Here is an 11,708-nt window from a genome sequence, read left to right as displayed (position 1 = left end):
GGAGTTTTTGATAAGTAAGAGATAAATGACTTATCAAAAAATGATTTATTAGAAGTTCCAAACAACTATAAGCTGTTTTTTAAAAACTTTACCAAAACTCTCTTTTTGACTTATATCGAACCGGTAATAAGCCAAAAAGTTCATTTTTTAAGCTTTGTCAAACACCCTCTAGTCACGTATGAAACAACATAATTTTCGAACACGGTTATTACTCCTAAAGGGCCCTAAACAACATTTTTTTTATTTAATATTTCACAATAACACTTCATATTCTTATGAATATTCTAAAATAAAAACATAAAAATCATTAATTAAATAAAGTAATATCGAATTATTTATCAATTTTAAACAGCAAACAATAAAAAAAACGCGGTATTCGTTGTCAGACTTCCTACTTTCTCAGAAACTTCTCCCATTTCTTGTTATTCCATAAATCCAACGATCAAACTTTGGATGCTCATCTGGCTTCTCTTCAGAGACCATAAATTCCCAAAATCCACTTCCAGCAACACGACAACTCCTACAATTCATATGACCCCACAATACCCATTCAGATTCCACCACAAACGTCTTTGATTGCAGTTTTCTAACACACCGGATTTCGTCTGCTGATACTGGTAATTGTTTCACTTTCTCTTTCTTATCTGAGTCAGTTTCGATCCATGTTGGTTAGGTTTACAAAGGAATTGAAATCTAGAAGCTTTCAGATTCTTCATGTATAGATCATACAAATCTTTACCAAGAAATTTGACTTTCTGGATCTGGTTAAATTACGTTTTGAAGATCTATTTTTCTTGTTAATTACTAGTAGAATTCTATCTTTGTAAATCTCAGATCAAGGGTTTCTAGGGTTTTATATACTTCGATCTGTAATTATATGTTTGAATTAACAAACCCAAATTTTTTCTACTCCGTGGTTGCTGATCTTGATTGCGATTGATAACAGAGCTTGATTCTGATTTCTGAAAGTGAGATATGGATGAAGATAGAGAGTCAACAAGATACTGGTGTCATCAATGTAATAGGCCCGTAGTCCCGATCATTGAAGTGCTAACAATCAAGTGTTCGAGTTGTAATGGTGAATTCATGGAGGAAATGGATAGTGTAACAAGCGACCACCACCACCACCACCACCACCGTGAAGATGTTCCTGACCGTGGTCAGTCGTTATGGGCTCCAGTCTTTCTCGGCATGATGAACAATCCTCGCCGTCGCCGGAGATTTTCCCACATCGACTTTGATGATGATAACGAGGAAGAAGACCGCCACCGGAGCTACAACTTCCGGGAGGGAGGAGACTCTGATTTGGACCGTGAGTTTGAGTCCATCATGAGAAGGCGGGGCCGGAGCTCCGCCGCCATCCTCCACCTCCTCCAAGGTGTTCGATCTGGATCTGAAAACAATACATCACAAGAACGTGATCATGATCGGGAACGTGTTATTCTGATTAATCCTTTTAATCAGACAATAGTTGTTCAAGGCAGCGGTGGTGGGACCCATCCAATTGGTTCTTTAGGTGACTATTTTTCGGGTCCCGGATTAGACGAATTACTGCAACATTTATCTGAAATTGACCCGAATAGACACGGTACCCGACCCGCACAAAAACAGGCGGTGGAAGCAATGCCAACTGTAAAAATCGATGAAAATTCAGTTCAATGTTCGGTTTGTTTGGATGATTTTGAAGTTGGAAATGAAGCTAAAGAGATGCCATGTAAACATAAGTTTCATAGCAAATGTATTCTGCCATGGTTAGAGCTTCATAGCTCGTGTCCGGTTTGCAGGTTTGAGTTACCTTCTGATGAAACAAGACCCGGCCAAGAGGCAAACGGGTCGGGTGATAGTGAAGATGGGGATGAGAGAAATTTGAGGCGTTTGTCTCTTCCTTGGCCTTTTAGTACTTTATTCGGGCCAACAACTGGGACCCAACCCGGCTCGATGTCATCTGCATCGAGTTCGGGTTCGTCACCATGGGCTCGTAGAGCCCATGGTGAGGATGAGGAACAGTAAGTTCTCATTCTGTTAGAGAGTTGTGTACAGAGATTGGTTGGGAAGTGTAATGTTGAAACTTATCGGCTTTTAAAAATGTATTTATACGTATCATATTAATGTTCTTGTGCCTTTCTAAATCGTATAATGACATATTTAGGCAACCAATTATGACCAATTTGCTATAAAGGTCATGGAAGTTGTTAGTGTTAAGTTATAGTCATGTTCTTTGGATCAATAAACCGTGATTTGTGTTCCTCATGCATATAATAATGATTGTCCAAGAAAGAAATTAAGAACAACAAATAATCTCCTCTCATAGTATGTGTTTGATCAATTTAATCATAAAACTAAATTAACAGCTAAATCATAACGATGTTCCAAAAAAAATAATGTATGATTATGGAAAATCAATCATATCTTAAATTTAAAGGGATTTGTATTTAAAGCTAGACACCTCTTCGGTTATTACATCTATTATAAAACATATATTCACTATTATCATCATTGAAAGTTACATGCTATGGGCGGGCAACTACTAGAAACGAGAAGTTGCCACGACAATTAAAGGAGATTTCTTGTGCACAACAAGGCCATACTTCTCACTCATGTCCAAATCCTTGCCTTTGACCCTATTTGGTAATGCCAAATCGAACTTGTATATCACATTTGCTAATGCTAATTCAATGATGACTATAGCGAATTGAATTCCAGGGCACCCTCTTCGACCACCACCAAATGGAAGCAGTTCAAAGTGAAGCCCTTTGTAATCTGTGGAAGTGTTCAAGAACCTTTCAGGCCTAAATTCCTCTGGTTCTTCCCATAAGGTAGGATCTCTTCCTATGGCCCAAGCATTCACACTCACTTGTGTGCCAGCTGGAATGTCATACCCCATTAGTTTCACATCTTGTGTTGATTCTCGAGGAATAAGTAGTGGAACTGGAGTATGCAAACGTAAGGTCTCCTTGATGATGGCTTTAAGATAATACATTTTCTCTAAGTCCTTCTCCACAATCATTGATCTCCCTTGTGCTATTTCTGTTACTTCTTGTTGTACTTTTTCCATTACGCTTGGGTGTCTTATTAGCTCACTGATTGACCATACCAAACTTGCGAATATAGTATCTGTTCCAGCAGTAAAAACATCCTACAACAAACATAAGTTTTAATGCATGGTGTTCCATTACTCTTGGGTGTCTTATTAGTTCTTATTGTTCCTTTAGCATCGTCATTATTGCGTGTTTATTAAAGTCATTATTCCTAACAATCCCTTCCCTGGTCGAAGTCGGGTGGTAACCCTAATATTTTAATAACATTTATTATAATAATCTAATCTTAAAACAGTAAAAAATAATTATGATATCTAACATAAGACATGCCACCTCATTTGAATCAGTTAGACATCTCTCATAATTGTTATGATAGTTCTAGTTGTCTTGCATAGATGAACCACAAGAAAATAACATCGGTGGGACCAATGTTCTAAATAACGTTAGGTGTAACTTAACAACAATGTTAAGCCTCTAGTTTTTACGAGTCGTGGCGAGCCGTGTCATTTGTAAGACGGAATTTTGTTAAAGCATTGTGCCAAGTACAAGCCTGGAGCCATGACGAGTTGTTTAGAACCTTGAGTAGGAATATCCGAATGAAAAATCCAAATAGAAACAAAATCTACATATTATACTAATTAAACCACATTATCGATTTTGAAATTTACTCTTGTTTCAAATATAACTTGTGCATAGTAACATGGTAGTATCTATGAATTTTGTAGTTTAGTTTAGTAGTTCTAAATTTTCACCACGTGAGCGGTTTTGTAGCTAAAGTTGTTCTAATTTTAATCTTACATTATTTAACTTCCCTCTTTTAATTCTAACTAGAAAATTTCGTATCCCTGCGTGGCCTTAATTTTAACTAGAAATTACTATCCCCGCGAACTTGGATCGAGTGAGGACTCAAAAGTAGATGGGGACTGACAGGACAAATCTTTGCCGGATGATTGAAAAAAATAAAAGGTGGAGATTTGCTTTTATTTATTGTCAATATCTCGCGAGATGATAAGACATTTTTGTAGTTATGTGCGAGATTTTGATATTTTCCAGCAAAGGTTAATTGTTTAAATGTTAAATGCATAAAACGAAAAAGGAAAAAGAATATATATATATATATATATATATATATATATATCTTCGTCAACTCCAGCCCTGCCCCACCCATCACCCGCCCCCACTTATTTTTTCTCTCTATAATTTTTTTAACAAAAATAATAGTTTCAAATAGAGCGTGTGAGTCACACTAGTTTGCTGCAAAAATTCGACAAAATTTACTTTGTGAGTAAATTTATTCATTAATATTGGTCATGTAAATAAGAATTACCATCCTTAATTATTTTTTTGGGATACATAATATTTCACTATAAAATAACATTTAGCATGGTCCAAGTCACTACCATTAATGATTAGGTGTCTAAGACCACTCGTTACGGGCAATGCCGAAGGGCGGTATTCCGACGTAACCAACGAATAACGCCGTTATAACGCGCGAACCCTCCCCCCCTCCCCGGTGGCATTATTTGGTGGTACGACATTAGCCATGTTTGTGGTAACGGGAGGGAACGACTCCAATTTCGGTTGAATTTTTCAAACGGTCAAATTTTAGACTGTTTAAAAACAGTCACAAACCCATATATATATATATATATATATATATATATATATATATATATATATATATATATATATATAGACACACACACCTCAATAATACACATTTTATCTCATTTTTACCTACAAAATTCATCAATTTCTCTCAATTACATATTTCTTTCAATTTCCCTATCTTTTCTAATTTTCTTTTTATAAAAAATGAACTATTTGATCCGTTCCATCCATACAATGATGATAACAACGACAATGATATATTCGTGAGTATGATGTACTGATATTCTACGAACATGTTACCGCCAGAGCCAGCTCCACTACGACAAGGCGTGCGATGTCAAACAGAGATCGTGAAGAAGGGCATAGACGTCTAGTACACTGCACCCTGTTTCGAGTCGTTTCATAATGCGGGGTCGTGACCCGAAGATCAAGTATCATAAGGCTTCAGGTTTTGGGAAAGAGAGGTTTAGAGCCATTCGTATGTGGGTAATGTAGATTATATGATCCAAGAGTTCGGTTTGTGCTTTGGAGTCAAAGGGTAAAATGGGAAAAGTAGTGTTTCAGACTTCTTTTATGAATTATGGATTTTAGTTTCAATGTGTTTTAAGTCAAAAGTAATTAGATAGGGTTGTAAAGCTCTTCAATACCTTTCCATGGATATAAAGATCATTGAAATCGGAGTTGAAACGAAGAAGTTATGACCGTTTGAAATTTGGGTGGTTTTGGGTTGAGCTGCGTATGCTGGGCGTACTAGGGCATCCATGAGTACGCTGGGCTTACGCGATCAGTGCCCAAATCCCTATTTTCGTGATTTGAGCCATATTAAGGCATCCGCGTACGCTGGGCGTACTAGGGCATCCATCAGCCTCCACCTCTCCAACACCCTCCCATGAAACCCTAACCCTAGTTTGAGCCTTGTGAGCTAAAAGAAGGTGTTTTTGAGTGCTTTGGAGTGTGCATAGCGCACCTTGGAGAAGAAGGAACTCCTTGGAGAAGTGTTGGTTGCATTGGAGCTTATAGATCCAAAACCTTGTTCACCCTGATCTCTCTTCTAGAGGTTTAATTTTAAATCTTGATGATGCATTTATTAGATCTAGCTAGTTTTGGATGTCATGAGCTTTTGGTTATTTTAGTGCATAAAGTTTAGAAACTTGATCCATCTAAACATCATTGTGATTCAGATCTGAAGGTTGGAGACTTGGACTTAATGGATTAAGTTGAAAAAATGCACTTTTGGTCCCTTTGATACTTAAAGGCTAGATCTTGGTGGTTTGGACCATTCTAATGGATAAAGTTGGAAAATTTATCTATTATGGAGCTATTAGGAGCCATAAAAATGCGATCTTGGTCCTTCTATTTCTTCCATGCAAGTGTCATGATGTCTTTATGGATTTATAAGTTAAGGTTTTGGCTTTTGGACTTTTTCTAAACATGGAAAGTCATGAAGGTGGAAACTTTATGAATTAGAATGATGTTGTGGGACTAGATATGAGTGTTGGATGAAAGGGCTTAAGAGATTAAGCACTTAATGGAAAAGTGCCATTTTGCCGAGTACGTTGGGCGTACCTTTGAGTACGCTGTACATACTCGTATGGGGTCGCGTTTCTGGATGGTGAGTACGCCATGCATAAGAGTTGAGTACGTTGCACGTACTTAACCTGAAGTTTGACTTGTTGACTTTGACTTCCATTGACCGTTGACTTTTTGACCAACTTTGACCTTGGGTCAAACTTGAGGGTTTTGGGCTATTAATTAAGATTTTATCTGGTTCTGATGTTAGTGGATTTGCGGGTGCAAGCAGTGCAAAAAAGGGATCGTATCGTAGTGTTTCAGAGTTCTTCGATTCAGGCGAGTTTTCTCACTGTGCTTGTGGGTCGAAGGCACCAATGCCGGCCCACTAACTTGTGTATGTAGGATGTTTGCTGTCTTTGTGACTCTTGCATGATTGTCTGTGTATATACATGCTGACCAACTGGGTCTTATTATTTGTTGTTATATGTAAAACTGTGTATGTTGAGACTTTGAGTACTCTCCAAGGTTGCTGATAACCCATAGGGTGTGCTGTTTGTCCACTGAGACTTCGGGTAGTCTCCAGGGTTGCTGATAACCCACGGGGAGTGTTGTTTGCCCACTGATACTTAAAGTAGTCTCCAGGGTTGCTGATAACTCATAGTTGTTTATTTGTGCTGTGTTGTGTGTGGTATTTTGGGGAACTCACTAAGCTTTGTGCTTATGATTTGTGGTTTACATGTTTCAGGTTTTCTTATATTAGAGGAGGGGCACAACTCGTTTGCATCGAATCAGTGGGGGATTTGTGTACATGATAGCTTTTAATGATACTCTGATAAATGTTAAGATATTGTAGTTGTGATTTGAATAAACACTTGATGTTTTAATTGAAAATTTTGGGTTGAAATTTGGGGCGTTACATATACGATTATTTTGCGGATAATTGTGTCTACTAACCTAGCGATTTCAAAAGAAGGTTTCGTTTGCGAAAAAATATGTTTCAACGGATAGCCAATGCATTGGAAAGCATGTATCGTAAATACACTTTTTAGATAATTGTTTTTTTAGATAACATAAAGACAAAATTGCAAAAATGGTCCCTGTGGTATGCATTTTTTTGGGGTTTTAGTCCAAACCACGACTTTTTTGGATTAGTGGTCCTTTTGAGCTAGTTTAGTTGCGGATTTGGTCCCTCCGAAAATTGAAATGACTATAATACGCTTGGGGTATTTATTTTTCATTTTTCTTTCATTTTTTTTAAATTTAATATTAATTTATTTATTTTAAAAATTAAAAAAATAATAGAGAACCTCTCTCTCTCTCTCTCTCTCTCGTTTTCTTTTTCCTTAGAAATACCTGCAATCTCTAAAATTAAAATACATACACACGTTAATCTCACCATCACATACCAACACCACCATAACCTTCGTCACGATCAAATTTGACCACCACCAATCCGACATCATCACAATAACTTGTTTTTCGGTGGATCAACAAATCATCCTTACCGATACTCACTCACATACATACATGAAAACCTTACATTTCAATTTAACCACAAATCAAAACCAAATCCTACAAAAAAAAGATCAATTTTGCATCTGGGTGGGTGGCGGAGGAAACGAGTTACTTCCTTCCTGAATCTGGGACATTTGATTTACCTGAAACATCTTGGTTAAATCCCCCCAACTGGGTTCTCCTTCCTGAGAGCTCCGGCGACCGGCGATATTGATCTTCTCCAGCAAGACGTCGTTGTCGGTGGTACATAGAGAATAGAGAAATATGATGTGTAAAGGGTATCGGGGTTTTGCAATGGTAGAGAGTAAAAATAGGTCGAGTAAAGAGTGGAGGTGGGAGCATTTTCCGGCGAGAGGAAAGGGTGAAGAGGCAATCTGTCAGCAGGGAGTAGATCCAACGACGATCTGATAGTAGAGTGCAGGTTTAGTTGTGGTGGACTGAGGTCCGGTGGATTTTCTACCGGAGGCAACGAAACAGGAAGATGTGGGTTATTTGGATTTCTGATCGGGTTTTGGTCGATGATTTGTGGTGGCTGGAAGGAGGGACGGTGGTGACTGGTGAGGAGCTGATATAAATTGGGTTTTGAAGAAGTGGTGTTGAAGAAGATGATACCATCTTGATTCCTGGAGAGAGTGAGTGAGAGAGAGAGAGATGTGGGCCCAAAATTAATTAATTATTTTTTTCATTTAAATTAAATAGAAAAAAACATAAAAAATAAATCAGAAGGGCATTATAGTCATTTCAGTTTACCGAGGGACCAAATCCGCAACGAAACTAGCTCAAAAGGACCACTAATCCAAAAAAGTCGGGGTTTGGACTAAAACCCCCAAAAAATGGATACCACAGGGACCATTTTTGCAATTTTGTCTAACATAAATATACTTTTTAGATAATTGTTTTTTAGATAACATAAGTACGCATTTTTTACAAATTAAATATATGTTTAGATATGAATTTTTCCAAATGAGGTATGATGCGAGAGGTAAAAAAGGTTTTATAGGGTTGCAAAAATGTGCTGCTGCAATCAAGCTTATGACTATGGGGTAGTCGCCCGATTCCATTGATGACTATATGAGAATGTCGGAGCGAACTGCACGAGAAATTTTGTATAGATTGGTGAGAGGTGTTATCGAAACCTTCGGTGACAAATACTTGTGCAAACCTTCATTGAATGACATGCAACAACTATATGCACCACATGAAGAACGACATGGTTTTCCGGGTATGCTTGGAAGCATTGATTGCACAAAGTGGATATGGAGAAATTGTCCTGTGGCGTGGAAAGGTCAATACATAAGTGGTCATCTTGGAGCGCCTTCGTTGGTATTAGAGGTTGTTGCTTCACAAGACTTATGGATTTGGCATGCTTTTCTCGGACTTGCGGGTTCTAACAACGACATAAAGGTTCTTGATCAATCACCACTTTTTTCAGGACCTTTTGACAGGAAAGGCACCAAATGTTCCTTTCACAGTGAATGACCATGAGTATAAGTTTGAGTATTACCTCACGAATGGAATATATCCACCAATTCCACGTTTGTGAAGGAGTTTCGACACCCAATAGAACCAAGAGACAAATTTTTCAAGAGAAGACAAAAAGGAGCACGTAAGGAAGTGGATCGTGTTTTCAGAGTTCTGAAAACAAAATGGAACATAGTTGAACATACGACACAACCATATCAATTGGACACTCTACGCGATATTATGTATGCATGTATCAGAATGCATAACATGGTGATTGAAAAATAAAAGAAGAAACATTGCGGAGTATTCACCTACGGAACCTGGACACATTCAATTTCAACAAGGGACATCTGAATACTTACATAGAGTCGTTGGCATTCAAGACCAACGAAAACACAAACAAATTTGAGAAGATTTGATAGACCATATCTATGATGGTACCGAAGATGAATAAAATAGGGAAAAAAATGTAATTTTTCTCATATTTTATTGTTTTTTAGATTTTTAAATGTTTTTGTTCTTTGTTGTAATTTTTTTTAATGTTATTTTTAATTTAGGATTTATTAAAATTTTATTTTTAGTTTTTAAATATTATTTTTAATTTATGATTTAATTTATATGATACGTTTAAATATTATGACATAAATAAAAAAACAAATGGGAAAATAGAAATTAAAAACATCAAAAAAAAATAAAAATAATAATAAAGAAATAGAAAATAAAAGATGTTATCACATGTTATTTGGTGTTGCTCATTTCCACATTGAGTGTTATAACACCAAAAGTGTGACTAGTATGATGTGGTGGACAATTTGGGTTTGATAATATGTAATAACATGTTTAGATACACATGTGACCTTATCAGAAACAAATAGATCACAACTCTTTAATTCAAAATTAAAAATAAAACTCTTACCAAAATGAGGGCTTTGATGACATCTCTATGAAAGGTAAAGCCAGTTGCGTTATCTCTTTGTACATCCAATAAGGTGTCAACTAGATCTTGATCTTCACGACATTGAGCATCCATTTCTGTTCTCTTGTTTACATGTTCTTCAACAACACATTCAAGAAAGTCATCAAATTCTTTAGCAACTTTATGTGCTTTCTCCTCTAAACCACTCAATCGGTCTATCCAAGCCAACCATGGAATATAATCACCAACATTGAAACCACTGAGCAGATGCACAAACCTGTCCATTATGTCTGCAAACGTTGACCCACCATATTTCCTCCCTAGACTCGCCATGCAGACAATGTTATTCGTAAGCCAAAAAAACAACTCATTAAGATCAACTAAAGAACCACAACTGTTTTTGATCTTGTCAATCATAAGAGCCACCTCTTTTTTCCTCACTTGTTCAAATGACTGGACTCGTGTATTATTTAGAAGATGAACTACAGCGATGCTCTTCAGTTGCCTCCAATACTCTCCATAAGGAGAAAACGTTATGTCGTTGGAGCCATACAAAAGTATGTCGGGAATTCTTAACTTGGGTCGGCTTGCAAATTTCAAATCATGGGTTTTCAAGATCCCTTTGGCTGCTTCAGGTTAGGAGGCAACAAGCATGGGCACGTTGCCAAGGTGTATCAACATGAGTGGACCATGTTTTTTGGACAGGGCCTCAAGTGAGCGGTGGGGGCTCAACCCTAGTTGGTGGAGGTTTCCGATGATCGGAAGCCTTGGTGGAGATGGTGGTAAATTTTTATTGGTCTTGGAAAGAGTTGAAATCCATTTCAAACTGATGAGAATTATTAAAACGATGCATGAATAGTAGAAAAGAGGAGAATTCAGTAAGAAAGAAAACATTTCCCTTACCAAGAGATTTATGATGCCCAATAATATGGAATGGTTTATATAAAAAGCTAAAATCTCAGCACGCCAACAATTCTTTATTATTATTTCTTGGAGCTAAGCGGTTCGTTTGTGCGGTATGCATTATAATAGATAGATTAGTGTATGGATAAGGACTAATATGCCCGTTGTTTTTTTTTTTTTTTTTTTTTTTCTTTTTTTTAGATGGCTTACAATGAAATTGAGTTGTTGTTCAAGAAACATTTTGATAATAGTTCTAGCCCGTTTACATGTTAAAGAAACATCATTACATTTATTTTTGTTGTTTAAAAAACACCGTTAAACTAACTTCAAGAAACTACCCTAATAGTCAACTTCGACAAACATCAATTTCTTGGTTATATTCTCCGGCCAACACAATTCCAAAGAAAAAAGAAGACACCATTTGATCCGGTCATTTTGTAAAAAATATTGCAAATCACACAGTCTCGTCTATCTTCTTTCTTGTGAATACGCCGCACCCATCTCTTTACGAATTGTCGGCCTCCCTTCCATTGATGCTCACACCTTTCCCCACTACTAGAAATAGAGGTATCAATGACAAAATCAGCAATGTAAGTTATCCCAAGCTAATAAATGGCAAACTTTCAAGGGGTCAACAACATAAAAAACCAGGATTTCTATTCGGTAAATTCTAGCCATTTAAAAATGGATTGGAGAGGGATTAGCGATGGATTCAACAAAAAAAACATCTCTCATTAAACGCGGATTTT

The 11,708-nt window shown here is 37.0% G+C and overlaps 2 protein-coding genes across 2 annotated transcripts; one reads left to right on the top strand and one right to left on the bottom strand.

Moving 5' to 3' along the window:
- Nucleotides 1–392: 392 nt before the first annotated feature.
- On the top strand, nt 393–2,109 carry LOC145158016 (E3 ubiquitin-protein ligase SIRP1-like). Its single transcript, XM_079076981.1, has 2 exons — nt 393–617; nt 947–2,109. Exon 2 carries the CDS (start codon nt 976–978, stop codon nt 2,008–2,010), a length of 1,035 nt encoding a protein of 344 aa, XP_078933107.1. The 5' UTR covers nt 393–617; nt 947–975; the 3' UTR covers nt 2,011–2,109.
- Nucleotides 2,110–2,419: 310 nt separating this feature from the next.
- On the bottom strand, nt 2,420–11,154 carry LOC145158024 (cytochrome P450 Tp4149-like). Its single transcript, XM_079076988.1, has 2 exons — nt 10,057–11,154; nt 2,420–3,136 (listed from the first exon to the last, which is right to left on the bottom strand). Exons 1-2 carry the CDS (start codon nt 10,471–10,473, stop codon nt 2,528–2,530), a joined length of 1,026 nt encoding a protein of 341 aa, XP_078933114.1. The 5' UTR covers nt 10,474–11,154; the 3' UTR covers nt 2,420–2,527.
- Between the last annotated feature and the right edge of the window lie 554 nt (nt 11,155–11,708).

Source organism: Lactuca virosa, chromosome 1 (genome assembly GCF_052849685.1).
Source record: "Lactuca virosa cultivar CGN04683 chromosome 1, Lactuca_virosa_CGN04683_v6, whole genome shotgun sequence".
Classification (NCBI taxonomy): Eukaryota; Viridiplantae; Streptophyta; class Magnoliopsida; order Asterales; family Asteraceae; genus Lactuca; species Lactuca virosa.
Note: the sequence above shows the minus strand (reverse complement) of the source record. Positions and strands in the feature narration are given on the sequence as shown.